Source organism: Delphinapterus leucas, chromosome 3 (assembly GCF_059928025.1).
Source record: "Delphinapterus leucas isolate spDelLeu-1000000601 "Yukka" chromosome 3, BTC_Dleu_Yukka2, whole genome shotgun sequence".
Taxonomy (NCBI): domain Eukaryota; kingdom Metazoa; phylum Chordata; class Mammalia; order Artiodactyla; family Monodontidae; genus Delphinapterus; species Delphinapterus leucas.
The window spans coordinates 120,753,295-120,776,939 of NC_143131.1; the positions used below are offsets into that span (position 1 = coordinate 120,753,295).

General features: G+C 42.9%; 1 protein-coding gene across 8 annotated transcripts in view; it reads left to right on the plus strand.

Moving 5' to 3' along the window:
- The window catches only part of ARHGAP26 (Rho GTPase activating protein 26), a 484,190-nt gene that overhangs the window by 135,206 nt on the left and 325,339 nt on the right, over positions 1 to 23,645 (plus strand). For all 8 annotated transcript variants that reach the window (XR_002646893.3, XM_022589981.3, XM_089909436.1 and 5 more), the window contains 4 exons: positions 4,884 to 4,988; positions 6,414 to 6,543; positions 10,075 to 10,175; positions 17,540 to 17,634. Coding sequence is in view for 7 of the 8 variants with exons in the window: in XM_022589981.3 (XP_022445689.1) it covers positions 4,884 to 4,988; positions 6,414 to 6,543; positions 10,075 to 10,175; positions 17,540 to 17,634 (431 nt within the window). In the remaining variant the exon portion in view is untranslated. The remainder of the gene's footprint in view (positions 1 to 4,883; positions 4,989 to 6,413; positions 6,544 to 10,074; positions 10,176 to 17,539; positions 17,635 to 23,645) is intronic.

Genomic DNA, 23,645 nt, shown 5'->3' on the forward strand with positions numbered 1-23,645 from the left:
CTGAAGTAGAGGAATATATCAATTTTGGCCACCCAGGGTCTTCTCAAGTGAGCAAATGAGTCAAGTGCCAGTATTAACAGGGCCTACTTGGTTTAATATAGTCTTGGTAAATCTAAAAGCATTTATTTTCTGAAGAGCGTAGAAAATGCTGATGACCCAGCTGCTCTGTCTGAGGAGCTCACAGTCTCCTTGGGGGAATCAGTGTCTATGGTAAAGAGCTAGCCAAGGTAGCAAGCAGTTCAGTGCCAGCATGCATAGGATGGATGTACCAGAGGGATTTAAAAAGTAGAGAACCATTGTGGTTTGCAGATGTTTTTGAAGTCATAAAGTGAGGCACCTGGAGAGCTAATGAAAAAAGTCTCATGTTAGAGTGAAGAGAAAGTGGTAGGGGCTTGTCCTGAGTTAAGTTAAATGAGTTGGCGGAGAGGTTGGATGTAGATGTGTGACCTTCGCTTTTCTATAGAAGTTCTTGGTTCTGAGCACACCAGTCGACAGGCAGGTGAGTGGCTGGAGCTGTGGGTAGGGAGAAGAGAGTCACACAATGAAAAAGCTACGGACCGGATCACTGGTTCTTAAAGTCATAGAAATACAAATTCTCAGGCTCTACCCCACACCTGAAATTTGTGGGTAGGGCCCAGTCATCTATTTTTTTGTAAGCCTTCCAGGCGATTCTGCTGCACATTAAAGTTTAAGCCGCTGGCCTAGATTGTACAAAAGAAGAACGTGAAATAACAGTCGATGATATCAGCTGAAACTCTGTCATGTTCTGTGTGAGTAATAAGTGCTTGCCCACATTATGTCATTCAATCCTTATATCATCTCTGAGGGTACGTACTGTTTTTGTTTTCAGATGAAGAAATGGAAGCACATTTATTTACTTCTGCAAGGTCACACCTAGTAAATAGCAGAGCTGCGGTGGTCTGACTCTTAATCTCTATTAAACAGCATTTGACTACTTAAGGGTGGAAAGGAAACAAGCAAAAAAATCGATTGAACTAAATTGTTGGGGTGGCTGGTGTGGATATTCATGTGTTGAGTTGGTTGCAGTCAAGGGAATCTTCCAGCCATTCAAGGAACCTCCGTGTACATCAACTATGTTCATTTGTTTCTTAGAAAGTAACTTCAAGTGCCGGAAGTTACTGACCTTCAGGAAAAGAAAATTTTAGTATGCTAAGGAAGAAAAATCAGACTCTGGGATCTAAACCGTATATTTTTGTGTGCCCTGGAAACCTTAATTTTTTGTTGAGGTACTAAATGTTCTGGAGATTGGGATCGCAGATAATGACACGACTGGCTTCATGAAGGTGAAGCCACATTCCGTCTGTCGCCTGAGTTTTCCTAATTGAAGGTTACCTACTGCTGCAGAGAGCTCACTCTCTACATTCGTCACGCTCCACAGCCTCTGAATTTTGCCTCCAGAGTATTTTTTGGTGCTGTGTCTTCCTGTCCTTTCTCACGGCTTCTGCCCCATTGCAGGTTGTCATTCTTTCGCTTTGGTCAGTGGCATCCTGTCCTGACCCTGTCAGCACAGTGCCTTTTCTGACACATCGGTCTGAGTCGGTCCTTCTTGCTGAGCAGCCCCTGCCAGCACGCCTGTGCTAATTAAGCCCATTACATAGATGATCTCAATCTCTACCATAATCCACTGCAGTAACAGGTTAAAGACAAGTTAAAGGGAGTTACCTGGCTTACCCAGCCCAGCTTTTCATCCCTTTACTGGCTGCCCTTCTCTTCGTCAGTGTGAATGAATGGTTCTTGGTAGCTGTATTCTTCTGCTAGGGATGCTGTCGCAAAGTACCACAACCTGGGTGCCTCAAAACAACAGAAATGTATTGTCTCATAGTTCTAGGGGCTAAAGGTCTGAGATCAAGGTCAGCACGGCCCTGCTGCCCCTGAAACCTGTAAGGAAAAATCCTTCCTTTCCTCTTTCTAGATTCTGGTGGTTTCCCGGCAGTATCTGTCATTCCTTGTTTTATAGATGCATCACTTCAGTTCCTCATCTTCACAGGACTATCTTCTCTCTGTGTTTGTTACTGTGTCCAAATTTCCCCCCTTTCTAAGGACACCAGTCATTTTTGACTAGGGCCTAATGGATTCATTTTAACTTGATTATCTCTGTACAGACCCTATTTCCACATAAAATCACATTGTGAAATAGCGGGGTTTAGGACTTCATATCTTTTGGGTTTTGGGGAAAAAATTCAACCCAAAACAGTAGCTCTGTTCTATAAATGGAAAAAACTTAAATTTATCATGTAGTCCAGAACGATGTAACCATCACTAATAACGCAGTTACATTTTTGTTTATTATTTTTTAAAAAATCTGTGTTATCAGCTAGGAAATAGGAATACATTTTCTTACAGTTATTCTCAGAGGAAAACAAGGAAGGGGAAGAAGGCAAAGGAGGGTTGGGAAGGTCTTCCTCTGGCCCTTCCTTTGTCATGCTGTGATTGCGTGTCTGGCTGTCCAGGGAGGAGCCTGGGTGGACGTGCTGGCTTCTCTTACCTCATAACCAGGTGAGGCTACAGCAGGCGCTTCCTCTGTGTGTGTGAGTAGAACCATTTCTTTGAGTGTGAGTAGAACCATTTCTTTGAGGCAGACACATCCTTGCATCTCGGGGGTCCTTCTGTGGGCCGTGCCCAGCTCCCTGAGCAGTGGACTTTCATTTCCCTTGGGGTCATAGGTTCAAAGATTCATACAGTGTGTGGGAGGTAGGGGAGGGGACGAAAGATGCTGTGAGGGGAGAAGGAAGGAAGTGGCCCAAAGATAACAATACCTAAGGCATCATTTCCTGCAGAAAAAATGGACAATCAGCCATGATACCAGAGGAAGTGAAAACCAAAATAAACATTGGCAGCTCTCTGCCTTTGGAGTGCTTGTGTGTATACCCAGGTGGCATCTTAGCAAGCTGTTTGAGATAGTTAATTACCCTGAGTAAGAGAGGCCCTGTTGACTGTAAGTGAAGCATAAATCAGCGTTAGTAGAAGGGATGACTCGAGAATCAGCTACTTATCTTCTGCATTATTCTCCACTAGAGGGTGACTCAGTGCCCTGGAGAAGTGATGGGGTGCAGCCTTCAAGGACAACAGGGAGGGAAGAGATAAGAAAGGACTGTTGTCCTTGTGAATACTGGCACGAGGTTTGGCATAAGAGCTTCTTCTCCATTACTGGAGCCATTTAGAAGGAAAAGTGTGGGCCACGTTCTCAGAAGTGTATTTTACATAGAGGACTTGGCAAAGACTTTGGTCATCTTTGAAGAAAAGAGTTCATTATTAGTCTTTGGTGACTCTCTGTGGCTTACCACCCATTCCTTAATTTAGGTGAAGGGTGTATATATGGTGCCTCTAGGTGTTTTTATAGCCAGAGGACCCAGCAGTGCCTGTTCCCTCTCCTCCTGTAAGGATCTAAGGGAACAGACGCTCCAGGGACAATGGCAGCAGGAAGTCAAGGGATCACATTGTTATAAGCTGGGGTTTTGCCTGACTTTCCAGTGCAGGGCTCTTTGATAAAGTGGGCTGGGCATGTGGCTTTGTCTGAAGACAGGTCAGTATATACCTCGGTGCTTACTGTTCCTGCCACAAGCAAAGTGTAAGAGTTTCCTTTACTCTCATTATTAGGGCTGCTTCTCAAAAAAGGAGAGTAGGTGAAACAAAGTGAGAGTGTGTTTAATAAGTAAAGGTATGTTCATTTAAGGACTAGAAGATTAAACACAACAATATAAAGTGGTGCAGCTGTGTCTTGGTGTAACACGTATTTGAGGCAGGTCAGAGGGGACAACTCAGACGGCGTGTGTTGGCATTGAGAAGTTCAAGTTAGAATGGGGCTGGTCTCCAAATGTAGTAGAACTGGGCTTGTGATGGAGGTGAGGTTCTGGTTCTTCTGAACCTTGTTCAGGCTTTAACTATAATCCTGTCTTCAGGTTGAGATTTGGGACTGAGACAGGATATGTAGAGCTTGGGAAGGGGCCAGGGAAGCATAACAACAGTGAGGTTTACATATGGGCACTGGGAGGAGAGACGGCAGGAACGTTTATTTAGCTTGGAGAAGTGAAGGCTGGCAGGGGCTCAGGGTGGGGACATTAATGGTTTTTAAGTATATGAAGGCATGTTGTGAGAATTGTAGTGAACAGATGTTTTCACTCTTCACTGAAGACAAGACTAAACAAGGAATGGGCTTACCTTTTAGGCTGTGACACTTTAAGTGAGAATTTAGGGAAACCACCTAAATGAAAATGTGGAAACATGAGATTATTTTAATAAAGGAGTCCAGAGTGTTTACTTCTGGAGAGCTTCTGGAAAGTACAGAAACATGCTTGAGCTGAAATCTGATCTGGGTGATTTTCTTTGATTTGACTTTGCCTGTTAGACTGCAGACTCAGGACACACCAGCTTCCTTTTCTCCCTTCCTTGTTGGTTATCAACATAGCCACACCCTTCTGCATGATAACCTGATATTATGAATATACTAGAAGGAGACTGAGTGGGAGCCCTGGTCTTCCGCTTCTGAAGAAGTGATTTTCTTAGGAGGTGATGAGGCTTCACAGGGGAAGAGCTTGGATGTTGGTGCCAGGAGGCCTGGTTTCAAATCCTGGCTGCCACTTACTGTGTGTTTTGGGGCAAGTTAGTTAACCTCTTTGAATCTGCTTCCTTACTGATAAGTTGGAGATGATAGCAGTATTCATTTCATAGGTTGTTGTGAATATTCAGTGAGACACAGGGCATATGAAGTTACAGTGCCTGGCATGTAAGAAGTGCTCAGTAAACGATGGCCATTATTATTACCTTATTCTAGACTTTCAAACCGGGGCTGGGAACTCAGATACAGCTCCATAACACCTTTTGAACCTGCCTATGTGAAGTTTGCCCTTCTGCCTTCATTACAGCTACTGGCATTCCTACAAGGACTCTTCACTTTCTATCACCATGGTTATGAACTGGCCAAGGACTTCAACGACTTCAAGACGCAGTTGACTATCAGCATACAGAACGTGAGTGGGCGAGGGGACAGGCTTCCTTTCCCTTGCTGTGGGTCTGGTTGCATACAGATCACTTAAATGGACTGAGATGCAGGTGGGGAGGATGGGTCTTGCTTGGGTTCAAAGGGCAGTGGGGGTCAGGCATTTCTAGGGTGCTTGATGGTCCCAGGTTAGAGCATCATCCTCTCCTCCATTATTGCAAAGCACTATTTATGTTCTCGGAAAGGCTGCTGCTGATTATGTTTTAAATCTGTAGCGCCAGAATCAGGATTTCCTTTGGCAGTGGAAGTCCCAGCCCCACGCCGCCTGGCCCCATAAAACCATAGAGTGTGTGTGTTCAGGGGATGGGGATGGGGTACACGTGCTGGCCTTGGGCTCAAAGGATGTGCTGTTGTTCAACTCTCAGTGAGGCTGCCAGGAGATCCAAGTAGGTGCGCCTTACTCCCAATCTCCTTTCCCAAATTGTAAGCAGCAGGACCTTTGCGTGCGCGGAATCCTGCTGAGGACTCTGGTTAGCGGTCACTGGGGCTCAAACCCCCTTCTTCCCTGTGTGATGGGGCCACTTTAATCTGCATGTTGTCTTTGTCTCTGGATGATCCTGTGTCCAAATAAACCCAAGTATGCCTGTGCGGGTTGGACTGCATGCTTTAAGAAGCCTGAGCTTGCCCCCTCATGGTTCTCTGCAGTGCCTCAGAGAACAGGAATTTGCAGGGTCTTGGATGAGCTGTCACAAAGCATGGCTTCCCTTGGGCCGGGTCCCTCAGAAGGCAGACTCTGAAGTGGAGATTTATACAGAGCAGGTCCCCAGGAGGCAGTGTTGGCAGAAGCACCTGTGACAGAGTGAGGGCAGCAGGCCCTGCTGGAGGAGAAGCTGAGTGGTGAGGACTCAGCTGATGCCCTGGGCCCCCTGGAGCTGGGATGGCCCCTTGACCCTCCCCCTTTGACCCCTGGCTTCGCCTAGTTGCTGGGTGCAGGGTGCCCTGGGGGAGGGGTAACCTTAAGTGAAGCAGCTCCATTTGAGGAGGGAGCCATCAGCAAACAGCTGGAGAAAGAGCATCTCTGTCCTGGAGGGAGGTGGAGGGCGTACCCTGCTGTGGACCATCTGAGTCAGAGTGGCCTGGGATGCTTGTTAAAAATGCGCATGCCTGGGTTGAGAGGCGCTAAACTTATCTTTCAGGGTGAGAACTGGTCATTTGCATTTCCTGCCGGTTCCCCAGGTGATTTTGATGGTCCCTAGAGTTTGAGAGTCATTCTGACATAGGGCTTTAAGGCCAAAGTATATTTCTTAAAAGGGAACATTTTTGCCTGATTCCTAGATGGCTGAATGTTCCTTACCTGGTTTTAGATCTAAGAATTCTGTAGGTTGATATTCTGAAGTGCTAGAGATGGGAACAGGGTTTCATTTCTTTGATTTGAATAAAATTCCTTTCATCCTAGACAAGAAATCGCTTTGAAGGCACCAGGTCAGAAGTGGAATCCCTGATGAAGAAGATGAAAGAGAATCCCCTCGAGCACAAGACCATCAGTCCCTACACCATGGAAGGGTACCTCTACGTCCAGGAGAAACGTGAGTGCTGGGTCGGCCAGCAGTGTGGGTGTACTCTTGCCTCTTTCCCAGGAGCTGGGGGGTGTATCCAGTAGTGCCTGGCCTGGAGTACGTATTTCGATGAAGGAGAGTGATTTTATAGTTAGGTTTCCTAGGGCAGAGATGCTGTCCACCAGGTCTTGTCTACCTCCCAGTGATGTGTTATGTTTCCTTTGTAACTGGGAATTTCCTTGCAACCTGGAATTCATTGAGGCCCTGCGGTGCCACTTCTCTCCCTGGTGTCACTCTACTCTTGAGGTTCCTGTACCTTCAGTATAGCTTTATATACCATACCCTTGGTGTAGAGGCCTTGGAAGGGTCTGGCTGGCTGGACCTTATTGTCATATCCTTCGGTAGACTTGATAGTTGGTGATTTTGTTTTCATTTGAGACTTGTTTCAGCAAGGCCCAAACAATCATGACTTAGGCCCTTTCTCTCTTCTCCTCAACCCCTGTCATTCCAACACTTAAATTTTATGAAAAGTAGAAACAAAAGCTCACTTCAAGAGCCAGGAAGAAGAGCCATTGACTTGCCCATATGACATCAAGGAAAGAAACGCCAGGTGCTGCTAACCCAGAGTTTACAACGATGACTCAGATTCGTGCACTGGGCTGTTGCACTCCCAGACTTAATTCATGCGTGCGGTGCTAGAGATTAAAGAAAGTGCATTGTTTTTCTTTAATGGGTAGCTCTTGTTGTAGTCTCGCACCTGTGCTTTCTGGCTGGGCACTGTTGATTTAGGATTAGTTAAATATCTTCACTCCTATCTGCTTCCTAATGGAACAAAACACTCAGTTTCAGTGATTATTCTATTCAGTGATTACTCAGAAATTTCCTTGGACTTAAAATTGTTCCCTGGTGACAAAGGTGTAGTAATGGGGTTGGAGGTTGGGTCATCAGTTGTGATGAGAGTTTTATTTCCCTTATTCTTGCAGGTATGAGCTTGTTAAGGCTTGTAAAAAACAGAAGCTACTTTAGTTGTGTGTTATACCTGAATATATGGTCATATCTTCTTTGCCCAATGAGAAGACCATCCCCAAAAGTTTTAAGTCAACTTGAAAATAAAAAATTTTAAGACTATAAAAATACAGTTCAGTGTCCACTTATAATACTTAATTTATTAACATTGGTCACTTATGTGTAAAGTCAGTATAAGCACTCACATGACATTGTACAATTTTATTCAAACACTTCATGTGTTTTTTCAACATTAATGTCTTGATTATCATTAGAACCATATTTTGATTCTCCAACACAGTGGTCCGGAGCATATCATTAGAATACAGCTTTTTTTTTTTAAATTTGGAAGTTTTTGTAACATTATTTTGAAGTAGTTTCAAACTTACAGAAAGTTGCAAGAATAGTATAAAGAACGACCATATGACCTTTACCCAGATTCACGAATTTTTACCATTTTTCCAGTTAGATCATTCTTTCTCTCTCTGTATGGGTGTGTGTGCATATCACAGTCACACACACACACACATTATAATTTTTTCTGAACCATTTGAGAACAGGTTGCATATACCATGCTTCTTGGCTTCAGTGTGTATTTTCTCAAAACATTCATTTATGTAACCACAGTTTCATGTCCAGGAAATTTAACATTGATAAGATATTTCATCTAAACAATATTTCATATTCCCATTTTGTCAGTTGTCCCAGTGATGCCCTTATAGAGCATTTTGTTTTCCTCCAGTACAGGAGCTTATACAGCGTTTAGTTGTCATATGACGACTTTAGTCTCCTTTACCCTAGAACAATTCCTCTGATGACATTGACGTTTTTGAGGAATATCGGCCAGTTCTTGTATAGAATTTGTTCATTGTGGGTGTGTCTGATGTTTCCTCATGATTAGATTCAGGTCATGCATCCCTGGTCAAATCCTACATGAGTAATGCTGTGTTTTTCCCGGGTGCCACATCCGGAGCAAAGGATGTTCCTCTGCCCTCCGTGGTCTTGTTGATTTTGATCACCCAGTCAAGGTACTTTCTGTTTTCCCCACTGTGCTGTCACTATGTTTCCCTTGTAACTGATGAGCGGTCTGTGGGGCGGACACCTTAAGACCGTGCCCTTCCCTCATCAGACTTTGCCTCCCATGGAGTTAGCATCCATTGACAATCCTGGCCTGGACTGACCTTTACTGTGATGGTCGCAAAATGGTGATTTTGCAGCTCTGCCACTGCCTCCACATTTATTAGTTGCCTTTCAGTGTGCTGTAAGGAAGCATCCTCCCCCTTTCTACCTCCCTCCTTCTCTCCTTTCCTTCCTCCCTCCCTCCCTCCCTCCCTTCCTTCCTTTCTTTCTTTCTTTCTGTCTCTCTTTCTCTCTCTCTCTCTCTCTCTCTTTCTTTCATCTGTCTATCCATCCATCTTTCTACTGTCAGTATGGACTTTTGAGTTCCCATTTTGTTCATTAGGCTAAATCCATTACTGTCCTTGTTTATTATGATGCTCAAAGTGTCCAAGATACAGCACTTTTGAAATCTTTGTGTTGTGCTGTCACTGGAATTTATTCTCTAAGCCACAGAAACACAGTTGAATGGTTGGTGTTTTCATTTGTCCTTGATGCTCCAGGGTAGACACTCTGTTGCTTTTTAAGTATACTAAATGACATCCAACACTTGCAATGGGCATTCACACCCTGAAAAATAATTATTAAGTGTCTGCTAAATCTGTTTTCATGCTGTCATTATTGTTTTTTAATCATATCTGCTATGTGATCTCTATAAGCATCCAGAACTCGTATTGATTGAGGTCCTTGCAGGCTAATAATGCCAATCATGCCTTCTTTCTCTAACAATACTTTGTTGTTTGAAATAAGGTAATTGGCCAGGCACCTGATAAAATCAGATACTGTCAGAATTTGTCTGTAGGGCATCTGCCTCTTTCCTGAGGGATAATTTTGAGGGACAAACTCCTTAGATTACATTTGAGCATTTACAGTTACTTCTGTTCCACATGTCTGGTGTCTCTGGGTTTTCCTTGTCTGCTTTTCAGATCTTCTTGAGTTCTGCTAAAGTAAAAATTAGGGGTTTGGAAGTAGGTCAGAACCCCTGTACGTGTGTGCACATGGTCGCAGAACAGCTGTGTGGGAAGCATGAAGCCATCACACCAGATGGGAACAGTGACAAGCACTTTGAGGAGCTTTTCTGTGTTCCTTCTCAGTCATCTTACTCCTGTCAGGGGAAAGGAAACTTCAGATGGAGATTGATAATATGGGAAAGTGAATTAATTTCCCCAGGGAACCTCTACTTCCCTCGTATTTTAAGACCCATCTGATGCAGCATTTAGTGGCAAACAGTCTTCCTTGGTCCTTGGGGAAAGCCCTGGGTCGGTTCCATTTCCAGCTTGTGGAATCAGATTTCTGCCTGTTCACGTCTAGCTGGTGTGGAGAGTATATTGCCCCTAGAAACAGTTTAAGGATAGGTGAGCATTGTGAGTTACTGGTTGTGTGCTTTTCCAGCATGCAGTGGACGTGTAGAGATGTTTTATGGGGAATATTGCCTTGCAGGTCATTTTGGAACTTCCTGGGTGAAGCACTACTGTACATATCAACGGGATTCCAAACAAATCACCATGGTACCATTTGACCAAAAGTCAGGAGGAAAGGGGGTGAGTTCACTTTTAAATTTCATGCTTGATTTGCTTGGTTAACATATGATGAGTATAATGCATGTTTGAAGTTAACACCTCCAATTTTCACTGTAATTTTCTTAATTTTTATACAGTAGTTCCAGGAGGCATGGCACCTGAAAAAGTAAATAAAACAAGATGATTATTTTGAGCACTAAGTTACATTGGCAGCCGCAATTAAGAAAGCTTTTTGTATTTCACATATATACAGTGTTAAGTGTGTATAATGTGTTTAGATGCTGGAAATTCTTGGATGACCTCATCCTGTGAAACTGATTCTTGTCACTCTCACCCGATACCCAGAGGGCTGCCAGTTGGCAGTTTAGATGTCCCAATTATCTGTTGCTGTGTAACAGGTCACCCAAAAATGTAGCGACTTTGAAAACAGCACCAGTCATTTTAGCATTTCCTACACTTTCTGTGGGTGAGATCTTTGCGGAGCATTTGGATAGATGGTTTGAGCTAAGGGTTTCTTATGCTCTTTCAATCAGATAGTGACTGGAGCTGGATCATGAGGGTCTGAAGCAGCTCTGGGCTGGTCAGATATAGCTCTCTTCCTTTCTCCTGACCTCCTCTCCCATTCTCTTCCTTCTTTTCCTCTTGCTCTGTATAGTCTCAGGGCCTGTCCTCTGGCCTCTCTACGTGGGCTATTTTGGGTTTCCTCACAGCATGGCAGCCTCAGGGTAGCTAAAGGACTCAAGAGTGAATATTCCAGCAACAAAAGGAGACCCTGCAAAACCTTTTAATGACCGAGGCTTAGAAGTCATATTGCCTTAGGTTGGCCCCATGTGTTGGTTGAAACAGTCATAAAAGCCCACCCAATTTCAGTGTGAGAGGACATAGGCCCTGCCTCTTGATGAACGGAGTATCAAAGTCACATTGCATTGAAGAGCATGTGGGATGGAAGGTATTCTTGTGGCCGTCCTTGGAGGAGATAGTCAGGCTGCATCTGCGGGGTCCCCACTGCTGGGAGCTCCTTGCTGTGCCCCAGTGGTTCTCCTTTCCTCTGGGAGTACTCTGTCTGCATTTTCTTTTTAGGTGATCTGTCTTTTCTCTCTGGCTCCTCATAATATCTTCTTTTTTTTGTTCTTTTGGTATTCTACATTTCATTATGACAGTCCTTTCTCTGATTTTTTTTTCTTTTTTTCCCCAATCTGTTGTGCTTAGGCATTTTGGCCTTTCTGGATTTGAGGATTGGTGTCTTTCAGTAACTTTGGAAAATTCTCACCAACTATCATATTGAATATTGCCCCCCTCCCCATTCTTTCTATTATTCAGTATCTCCTTCTGGAGATATTTAAATATTTTTTAACAAAAATATTTATATGTTTCATTTCTTTGAATCTCTGGACTCCGCTCTGGATAATTTCTTTTGTTCTGTCTTTAGTTTAAATAATTTTCCGGCTGTGTCTAATCTGTTGATAAAGTAGTCCTCTGTAAGTATTCCAACCCTGGCCCTCTTCTCTGTGGCAAATTTTTGTGCATCCTGTTGGGTTTGCATATGTGCGGGCATTACAGTGTAGAGGCTAAGAGCACTGGCCCTGAGGTTGGACTGCCTGGGTCAGTGATGTCACGCTGTTGTCATTACTGTTAGCTACTCCCCTGTGCTGTCCCCTTGCTCTCTGCCATTTCCAGTTTTTCTTCCTGGCTTTCTTTCTCTTAGACCACAGTGCAGGAGTTGATCAGCATCTCTGTACTTCCCTGTATCAAGGCAAAAAAGCCAAGGCTCTTTTTTTTTTTTTTTTTTTTTTTTTGCAGTACGCGGGCCTCTCACTGTTGTGGCCTCTCCCGTTGCGGAGCACAGGCTCCGGATGCGCAGGCTCAGCGGCCATGGCTCACGGGCCCAGCCGCTTCGTGGCACGTGGGATCTTCCGGACCGGGGCACGAACCTGTGTCCCCTGCATCGGCAGGCGAACTCTCAACCACTGTGCCACCAGGGAAGCCCTAGCCAAGGCTCTTTTAATGTGTCTTGTTAGCGGTAGAGTTGACTTATAAATAATCTCAGGAAAGCAGATATGTGAAAATATCAAAACATAGAGAAATTACAGAGTTAGAAGGAGTATTAAAAATCTCTGTTAATAGGAGTTCCTTATTATTCATGAAATGGAAATAGAGTTAGGTCTGCCTTTCTTGGGTCAAGTCATAGTCCTTTTCTAACTCCTAGTCCTTCTAGAAATCAGATTCACTGAGTCATTCTCTCACACAGTCTTTATTTTGGGACCATTTATCTTGTGCTTTCCTAAAGCTAGAGTGAAGAACTCTCTTGTATTTTCTCTACTCCTTTCTTACCACGCTTGAAAGTGAAGGGCAGAGACGAATTATGGTGTGTGTTTGGGACTCCTTAGACTTTAATGGGATAATAGGAAACACCTCACTGAGTTGTTAAGAGGTTTATATACATTAGTGTATATAAACTTCTTGGAACTGAGCCTGACACATAATAGAGGCTGCCATATTAGGAGCTTGATATTATATGAAATAATTTTTCTAGTAATAATTAATTATATTTAGATTTTGTTTTATATTTTTCTAAAACATTGTACTTTATCATCCTGTTTTATCCATTTTTCCTACTTTACAAAAGAGGAAATTGGGGGTTGGAGAGAGAGAATGATTTCTAAGGATGTATGTTGAAAGAGTTACTTTGAACCAGTGCTCAAACCCTGATTCTGGAGCCTACATCTCCTGATTCTGAGGTTCATCATCATAATAAAAGAGAATAATACTGTATATGTGTAAAATAATAGTTTTCCATGACGCCGCTCTGTTTCCTCATCCTCAGGGTGAGGAAATGTGAAGACTGGCTGTCCAGCGGTGATGTCTTCTCAGTTTATACAGGAGAATCATGTGACGTCATTGTATGTGTGCTTGTACAAAGCTCTCCTAGGAGCTGGCGGCAGACTTAACGTAGAATATAGGGTGTTTTCTTTTCCTAACACGCTCTTTGTCTACCCTGTCTCTCCTTCCCTGTCCCTTTCATTTGGATCATTTTCCTTTGAAAGTACCTGCTTTTCTCTTAGCTTCAGTCCAGGAGATGTGAGCGGATTTTCTGCATCCTCTTGGAGACAAGGCCTGTGTGTGGTGAAAGACAGTTCCCCGCGTTCTATCCTGTGAGATGAGGGTGCTCTCTTTGGGAGCCCTGGAGCAGCCCAGAGCTGACCCCGTCCCTTTCCTGGCTTGAAACCCTTCATATGTTCCCACTGCTCACAGTATACAGACCACAGTCTGCATGATCTGGTCCCTGCTTCCCTCAAGCCCTTTCTCAGCCCAGTTTCCCTCTTCTTGCATGGGGATTCCGGACGCACTGGCTTCCCTTCAGTTCCTCCAGGACTCCATGGACCCCCACCACAGGGCCTTTCCACCTGCTGTTCTCCACCCCTGATCTGTGCTCCTGGTTTTATCTCCTGTAGATCCTTCGGGTCTCAGCCCAAGAAAGCCTTTGCTGACCTTCCTGCCGAGGTCACATCCCCTTAATGTAGGCGTTTGTAGCACAGCATGCCTCTTTTTTTTTTTTTTTACATCTTTATTGGAGTATAATTGCTTTACAATGGTGTGTTAGTTTCTGCTTTTTAACGAAGTGAATCAGTTATACATATACATATGTTCCCATATCTCTTCCCTCTTGCGTCTCCCTCCCTCCCACCCTCCCTATCCCACCCCTCTAGGTGGTCACAAAGCACTGAGCTGATCTCCCTGTGCTATGTGGCTGCTTCCCATGCCTCTTTTATTGTAGTGTTTGTTACGGTTGTAACTCTTCATTTATTTGTTTAAGTGATTGTTATCTCCATCCCCTGTTTTTTTAACCATGAGTACTTGAACAGATCATCTTTATAGATTTTGCCTCATATGGAATGGTCGTCTTGGGAACAGCGTCTTATCTTCTTCTTATTTCTGCTTATATTTGACAATCTTTTATAGTTCCCCTGTTTTCTCCTATTTCTCAGGGACACCTCCCCCTAAGCTTTCAAAGTGAGAGGTAGTCCAACGCCATTAAATCAGAAATAGAGTTAGACGTTAACATGGTCAGAAGTCCATATGTTTGGGCATTTCCAGTCATTTACGTGTTGCAGAAGGAGCAATTCTCAATCTGAGAAATTAATCTTAGCCATTCAGTAAAAGACAATAGATGTAAGACTTGTGAATATAAACTATCTCTTCCTAGGTCTTCTGTGTTTTGTGTGCTATTCTGATATTAGTGGGTGGTTAAGTTTTACCATACGCAGTCACATTTCCTATTATTCAACAAACTAGGCAAGTTTGCTAATTTCCCCCCTAGTTTAGGAAAAAAGATTGGCAGATATAGGAGAAAAAGGAACCCTAAAAAATTCCTACGTGACAGCAAGAGAAGAAATCAGGGGCAGAAACCTCTATGTTTTTAGACAATAAATTAGTCTTGTGCGATAAAACTGTTGCATTCCATTTGTACAATGGAATACTACCCAGCAATAAAAAGAACTAAGCCCTTTTTTTTTGTACCATGGATTTTAAAAATTACCTTTATTGTTTTAATGTTTAATTTTTATTTTTTTTATTGACGTATAGTTGATTTACAATATTACCTAAGTTTCAGGTGTAAAACATAATGATTCACAATTTTTAAAAGTTATACTCCATTTATAGTTATAAAATATTGGCTATGTTCCCTGTGCTGTACAATATATCCTTGTAGTTTATTTATTTTATACATAGTAGTTTGTACCTCTTAATCCCTATCCCTATCTTGCCCCTCCCTCCTTCCTTATCCCCACTGATAACCACTAGTTTGTTTTCTGTGTCTGTGAGTCTTTTTTTTTTTTTTTTTTGCGGTATGCGGGCCTCTCACCGCTGCGGCCTCTCTGGACGCACAGGCCCAGCGGCCATGGTCCATGGGCCCAGCCGCTCCGCGGCATGTGGAATCCTCCCGGACCAGGGCACGAACCCGTGTCCCCTGCATCGGCAGGCAGACTCCCAACCACTGTGCCACCAGGGAAGCCCCTATTTCTTTTTTGTTCTATTCACATGTTTTATTTTTTAGATTCTACAGTGATATTATACAGTATTTGTTTTTCTCTGTCTGACTTATTTCACTAAGCACAGTACCGTCCAAGTCCATCCATGTTGTTGCAAATGGCAAAGTTTCTTTTTTAATGGCTGAGTAGCATTCCAGTGTGTGTGTGTGTGTGTGTGTGTGTGTGTGTATACACCAGTACTTTTTTTTTTTAACATCTTTATTGGAGTATAATTGCTTTACAATGGTGTGTTAGTTTCTGCTGTATAACAAAGTGAATCAGCTATACATATACATATACCCCCATATCCCCTCCTTCTTGTGTCTTCCTCCCACCCTCCCTATTCCACCCCTCTAGGTGATCACAAAGCACTGAGCTGATCTCCCTGTGCTATGCAGCTGCTTCCCTCTAGCTATCTATCTTACATTTGGTAGTGTATATATGTCCATGCCCCTCTCTCACTTTGTCCCAGCTTACCCTTCCGCCTCCCGTGTCCTCAAGTCCATTCTCTACATGTGTCTTTATTCCTATCCTGCCCCTAGGTTCTTCAGAACCTTTTTTTTTTAGAATCCATATATATGTGTTAGCATACGATATTTGTTTTTCTCTTTCTGACTTACTTCACTCTGTATGACAGACTCTAGGTCCATCCACCTCACTACAGATAACTCAATTCCATTTCTTTTTATGGCTGAGTAATATTCCATTGTATATATGTGCCACATCTTCTTTATCCATTCATCCGTCGATGGACACTTAGGTTGCTTCCATGTCCTGGCTCTTGTAAACAGAGCTGCAGTGAACATTGTACACCACTACTTCTTTATCCATTCATCTATTGATGGACACTTAGCTTGCTTTCATATCTTGGCAATTGTAAATAATGCTATGAACATTGGGGTTCATGTATCTTTTTGAATTAATGTTTTGTTTTCTTTGGATATATACTTAGGGGTGTAATTGCTGGATCATATGATAATTCTATTTTTAGTTTTTTGAGGAACCTCCACACAGTTTTATGTAGTGGCTGAACCAATTTACATTCCCACCAACAGTGTACAAGGGTTCCCTTTTCTCTACATCCTCACTAACATTTGTTATTTGTGGTCTTTTTGATGATAGCCATTCTGACAGGAGTGGGGGGATATCTCATTGTGGTTTTGATTTGTGTTTCTCTGATGTTGAGTGATGTTGAGCGTCTTTTCATGTACCTGTTGGCCATCTGCGTTTCCTCTTTGGAAAAATGTCTATTCAGGTCTTCTGCCCATTTTTTAATTGAGGTGTTTGCTTTTTTGTTGTTGAGTTGCATGAGCTGTTTTTATATTTTGGATATTAACCCCTTATTGGTCATATCATTTGCAAAAAGAAATAAACTTGATTTGTACGACATGAGTGAATCGCAAACGAATTATGCTGAGTGAAAAAAGTCAGACGTAAAAGAGCATTCCATTTGTATAAAGTTACAGAATATGCAAACTAATTTGTGATGACAGAGAACAGATTCAGTGTTTACCTGGGAATGGACTGGGTGGAGGGATGATGGATTACAAAGGGACTTACCAGGAAACTTTTGGGGCTGATGGAAATGTTCACTACCTTGATTGTGGTGATGATTTCACAGATGTATACAGATGTCAAGACTCATAAGTTGTATGCTTGAACATGTGCAATATATTATACATTTAAAAATTATACTTCAATAAAGCTGTTAAAACATATTTATTGCACACCTCCTCTGTTCCTGGGCCTGTTTGGCCGCTGGTGACACAAGGGTAAGCAAAAACAGACACAGTACAGTATGCGCTCAAGGAGCTTAGAGCCTAATGAGGAAAGAGACATTATTTGAATCATCACTTACAGCAACAGCAGATCTTACCTGTGATCAGTGCTGTGAAGGAAGGAGGGGTACATGGTGCTATATGAACATGTCTGGGGGTGTTTGACCCAGCCCAGAAATGTTTCCCTGAGAAGTGACCATTGAACCAAGGTCATAGAAATCCAGAGTTGGAAGGAGACCTCAAGGTAATCTTGTTTCAACTCTTATCAAACCTATAAATTAAACCTATTTAAGCCAATATCAACAAGAATTTAACCTAGCATGGGTTGATGCTGTACCATCATGATCTATTAGTACTCAAGACATTGGGCTCTAAGTATTAAACATGGCTTACAGATTTTATTTGCATGAGGCTGTGGCCTGAGAAGGTTTATGACCAGCCTTCCACCTCCTGTGGTCCTGAACACTCAGGTTTGAGAAGATGAAATGATCGCTTCTGTTTATGTGGCACGTTTGTCCTGGAGAGGAGCATGGCCTGAGTTCTGGCCTCATCTTGATAGTCTGTGTGTTCCCAACAGGGAGAAGATGAATCAGTCACCCTCAAATCCTGCACACGGCGGAAAACAGACTCTATTGAGAAGCGCTTTTGCTTTGACGTGGAAGCAGTAGACAGGTGAGTAGTTGTCACACTTTTTCTCAGGAACAAACATTGCCGAATTTGGATTTCTTTTCCATTCATTCAAAATTTTCTGTTTTTTTCCCCCTCTTTCCCTTCTCCATATAGACCTCAGGCCAGTTACTGATTTGCAAGAATCGGTATAGCCTCCCCATCCTATAGATTCAGCCCTGAACCCCTGATTGGTTGGTTTAATTTTAATGTCAGGGATTCCTTTCTTGGGAATGTGTATTATGTCTCAGGAGGATGAATATATGTTTAAAGAAAACTGTTTAGCATGACTGTTTCAGCTCTTTAAGATTTTTTACTTAAAAATTTTTATGTAATGATTCAAAAGGAGTTAGGTAAAGGGAAAAGTGGAAGAAGTTCTATCAATTAAAGAAAAAGCTTTTCTGAGAGAGTAGCATTGACATGTATACACTACCAAATATAAAATAGATAGCTAGTGGGAAGCAGCCGCATAGCACAGGGAGATCAGCTCCGTGCTTTGTGACCACCTAGAGTGGTGGGATGGGGAGGGTGGGAGGGAGCCGCAAGAGGGAGGGGATATGGGGATATATGTATACATAAAGCTGATTCACTTTGTTATACAGCAGAAACTAACACAACATTGTAAAGCAATTATACTCCAATAAAGATGTTCAGAAAAAATTTTTTTTTTAGTTACAGTATTTCGCCTACCACTGTGTATGTGCATCCAGGAAAGAAAGCAAACCGCTTTCGATATCAGTCTTAGGAGAGGGAGCTCTGTGTTGTGTTCCTCAAGATTTACAGTCTCATTAAGTTGTACCATTTCATGGTGTTAAGCTAGTTTGACAGCATTCCAGTTCTTTGAGACACTTTACTTGGCAACAGGTTAATTCTTTGAATGAAAGCCATGAGTTAAGCTTATGTGAGCTGTCTATTCAAGATCAGCAGTGCTAGCACAAAGATCCTTAAATCTCATCATGATTGTCCTATAATGCTGTTAATTTATCCCCTTTATTTTTTATTTGTTTTAAAAAAGCTACACCACTTTGTCAAGCCAGTATCTACCCTGTCTGGGACGTTTACCTGGGGCCACTTTACGGCAGCTCTAGAGGATCTGGAGCGCGAGTACCACCTGGCGTGGGCTGCTCCATGTGCTGCCAGGTTTGAAATGCCTTCTTGAGGCATGGTGTGTCCCTGTGTTGTGGCCCCTGAGGCTGCTAGAGCACCCGTGGAGAGAGCACGCCTGTTTAGCCTAAATCAGACGTTCATGGAAACTAACCGTGTCTCATTAGCGGTCTAGTTATTACAGCTTTGGCTCTCAAGTCAGGCAACCCGGATCTAAATTTTGACTTTGCTGCTTAGTAGCCACGTGACTTTGGGCAAATCACTTAATCTTGCAGGGTCTTGATTTCATTCTCTGGAAAATGAAGATGGTTATAGTACCTGGTTCCTAGCATTGTCAGGATTCAAGAAGAGAAGGCATATAAAACACTTGGCAGACTGGCAAATAATAAAAGCTCAACAGTTAGCCTTTATTATTTGTTAATTAGCATGTCCTGCATGTTTACCTGACTTGATATTTCAAGAGCTAGACTCTAAATGCAGAGAAATCAGTATCATTTGTAAAGAAAAGAGAGTACCCCAATCGTTCACCATGTGTGGGTTGTAAGAGGGGAAGGGAGTGGAGAAGGGCTGTATGGTGGGGTAGGTGGAATTGGGGTAGCAAAGGGGGATTGCAAAAAGTGTGCCTCAAACTAAGATGATGCTTGACTTTAAACAGATCCTGAGTCAGGATGCCTTAAGCCCTTGTAGGCATCTCCTCTATTCTAAGCATGGAATTTACTGGAGTTCATATTGTTGGAATCCATGAAAGATGGATTAGCAGATGTACTTGTGTGGAAATGGAGCCAGTTGTTTGATGCTGGTCAGCTGAATAGTTCCCAGAGATGATCGCGTGTTTGCAGGACTTCCTGGGTGAGGGCAGTGCCCTGCATTGCAGCTCTTGTTAGATTTGGAAATGAGGTCAATGATTCTTTCTGAAGCTGAATTGTTTTCTTCTTCAGAAGTCTCCCAGAAGTTGCCGAGAGTTGCTTTTTAGGCAATTAAAACTCACCATGGTTCCTCCATCTCATTTCCACCCTTACCAACACTTCCTACCACTTTCCCCCTATATTATGCCCAGAAAAGCTTTGCACGTCCCAATTATAAGCTGAGAGCAAATGTGTCACATTCAGCATACTGAGTGGGTTTGGGCAGTTGATTTCTTCTAGGTCATCATCTCTGGTTCCCTTGGCATGAAGTGGAGGGGCATGCAGTTGTGCAGAATGAGGCTGCTAAATCTCCTCTTAATAAGCAGGAGGGGAGTAGATAGTACTGTTGTATTATTTGTAGTTTTGATGTTCTGTGTATTGTGGTGCTTTCTGCCTGGGGAGAGCCTGCCCCCTTTCGGGGCCGACCAGTTCTTAGAGTCAGCCGAGGGCTCAGCGTGGTGAGCGCCATTGATTTGTGGACTTCCGGTCCAGAGCCACAGCACCTCTACTGGCTCCAACAGCCCAGGAGGCAATATTCCTCTACCAGACACCTAGGGACCACTCCCACAGCCTATTAGCACCTGTGAAATTATTCAGACCAGCCACTCCTAAACGGTTTACCTATCCCTGCCTTGCCTTTGCTGCAGAAACTCTTAACAAAGGTCGTGGTCTAGGCTCTCCCCTCTGACCACTTCTGCCTACTGGATGGTGTTGGTGCTTTCCCATGTGGCCCTGTGTGGTGTGCCAAGTGTCCTGTTTCTAACACCTGTGAATATAAGAAACTTGGTTTGCCTGAGCCCCTTCTGTGTCTCCTTTTGTGGTCACACCTGACTGGCCATCACCCGAAATAACACAGAACATCAATGAAACCCCTTCTCTCCATTTTCTATATAGGTTGTCGTCTTTGGTCTCAAAGGTTAGGGTACTGTTGGCAGTATTTTCTTTAGTGTCTTTCTGCATTTTCCCCCCACATCCAGGAAGGGACTGAGGTGAGAGGGAAAAGGCATTTCCACACACTCAGGGGAGGCATTCCTGGGAACTCTGCCCGGAGTCCTGTTCTCTGGAAAACTCCTACACCTTGCTTTTTCACTAGCGTACTTTAGCAAGGAGGGGATGTGCTGCTAGCTGTCGTGCTGTCTTTTCAACCTTCCACAGACTTCTCAGCTTCTACCTGCTGAGCTGGGTAGACAGAGGGGCAAAATGCAAAGTTTAGCACCTAAGAAATGTGAAAGTAAAAGAGGGAATGGTTATATTTAATAGCATGAGGTTTTAGACTGTTCCCAGAGTATGTTAACGTGTAGCATGGATAAGCATTATGTAGTATCTATTAGTGTTTTATTCTATCAAAATATTAATACATGCTAAAGTGTGGATTATTTGACTTAGAATATGTGATGATGTGTGGTTTTAAGGTTGAATACTTTTATCCTTCAGGCTCAGTGATGATGTTTCACGTTGCTCTGTAGCAGAAGCTGTAGCCTTTAGGAAGTGATGTTCTAGGAGGTCGGGGTTGCAAGCTGATGACATCAGTGTCTCTTACTGTGTGGTGAGAACCACTCACTCAGCATCCACAGGGGTGGTTGTTAGAACTATAGCTATAGGCCCCAGACCTATATAATCTGACTTTATGCAAGAGAGACCCTGAAATCCACTTTTTGAATAAGCTCTTCTGTTATCCTCTATTCTTAGTCAGAATTGGTACATTAAACAGCAGGCATATCACAGTACAGTTTTCTCAGAGCACATGAAAGCATTTTCCTTATTAGAAACATAACAAGCAACAGTAAAACAAAAATAAAAAACCCTCAGGCTTCTTTACTAAGGAGCTTAATTCTTAGCCTTGTGGAGGAGAATATAGCTAGTAATAAAGGTGATCACCAGCCTCTGTTACAGGTTACCAGGAAAAAAGCAACAGCGATAACCACAGTAAAACCCACTTTTTTAGTTAACTATGGAGGTGGGGTGAGGGGACCAGCAGTAAGGGAGCACTTTCTGGAAGCTGAACGCTGTTCATGTATTTCATGTAATTCACATGTAATCCTCACTACAGCCCAGGGTGGCTTGTGCTCCAAGTATCTCATGGTACTGAGGAGGAATCTACAGAGGGTGAGTCTTACCCAAGTTTCAGGTGGGATTTGAACTGAGGGTCATAGGACCTCATTGTAGGGCACTTTGCTGCCTCAAAACTTAGGGTTTTTAGAAACATTTCGAGTGATAAGCCCAGTGCTATCTGTACTTGGATTTCAGGGCCACCACTGACAGTCACCTTACTGACTGTGAAATCTGAGGAGGGCTTTCTCACTCTTATCATTGGCATTTGGTGCGTAAACTAATGGTGGGTGAACTAAAGCAGTACACTTGCTTCTGTTCCCATATTTCCTGCCCTGTACCCTTCAGAGAGCCCTTGCGTGACTAACGGTTTAAAGAGGCACTGCAGAGAGAGCACAGGCCAAGCACAGGGCACATGGTTCCATAAATGCTATGTATTTTTTGTACACCTCTTCTTTTACCTTTTATTCTTAAGATGACACTCATTTCTGTTTATCTCAGGAGACTAGCATAAGTAAGAAGTCAAAGCAATAGTGCCATTTATCAGTTGATTTTTTTCATTGTATCCCAGCGCGTTGCCGTCAATTTGTTAATCCTCAAATCCTGCTGGAAAGGGGTTAATTCCTGACATTTCCGTCCTCTAGGAAGAACTGTTGTGACTCTGACCCATGAATGAGCTAGAAATCAAATTAAGGGTTAATCCAGAGCTTAGGGATTTAGATTTATAGTTCTTGAACTTCTTGTGTCAAAGATCCTCTTTAATACCGTGGATACATTTCAGAACGTTACTTTTAATTCTTACATCTAAGTTGTCTTACAACTTTGACATCACAAAACTAGACCTGTACTCCCTTCTCTGTATCCTCCATCCTTCCATATTGACTTCCACATAATTATATAACTCTACGTAATTACATCTCATCTATCCCTTTTCTCTAGGGTCTGCCTTTTTTTTTTTTTCCTTTTCCACAGTACTAGTTTTGGGGGGAGGTTCAGACCTAAGAAGATGCTGAAGACCCCTGGACTTTTCTGAGCAAATGTTGCACAGGCTCATATTAGCTCTTCATGCCTTTGGCTTTCTTTGAAGAGAATTTTATTGTTTGCAACATTGAAAAGTGAAAGTTAGTAGAAATTCTTGTGACTTCAGTTCCAAACTGAAAAATTGCTTAGACCGAGGTATCATGTCCATCAAATCAATGTGATGCTTCTTTGAATTTCCCTTCTGGTTTTGTTTTTCAATTCATTTTCAGGACTCTAGCATTTAGAATATTACTTGGCTTTAAATGAACATGTGTGGGTTGTAGTAGTTGTGGGTGTTGCTACAGCATTCTCCAAAGAAGAATATTTTCTTATTTTCCTAGAAGATATTTGTTATGACTTGAGTCGTGTACCTCCCAAATTCATACGTGGAAATTCTAATCTTCACTCTCTGACAACGAAAATTATTTGGAGATAGGGTCTTTGCAGAGGTAGTTAAGTTAGAATGAGGTGATTAGGGTGGGCCCTAATCCGGTATGACTAGTGTCCTTATAAAATGGGGTAATTTCGACACAGAGCCAGACAGGTACACAGGGAGAATGCCATGTGACCATGAAGGCAGAGATCAGGGTGATGTGTCTTCAAGCCAAAGAATGCCAGAGATTGCTAGCAGGCCACCAGAAACCAGGAGAAAGGGATGGAAAAGATTCTCCTTTCCGTACTTCAAAAGGAACCCATCTGCTGACACCTTGTGCTCGAACTTCTAGATCGAGACTTGTGAGATAATAAACTTCTGTTGTTTATGCCACTCAGTTTGTGGGTCTTTTTACAGCAGCCCTAGCAAACCAATACAGTATTGAATAAGAGGGCCTTTCTCACTGAAACAGCCATAAAAGGGGCCCCCGACAGCCTTTTAGATGGATGGCCCAACACACACTCCTTTCACATAAATTATCTTCCGTATTCTGGATACTCTTTACG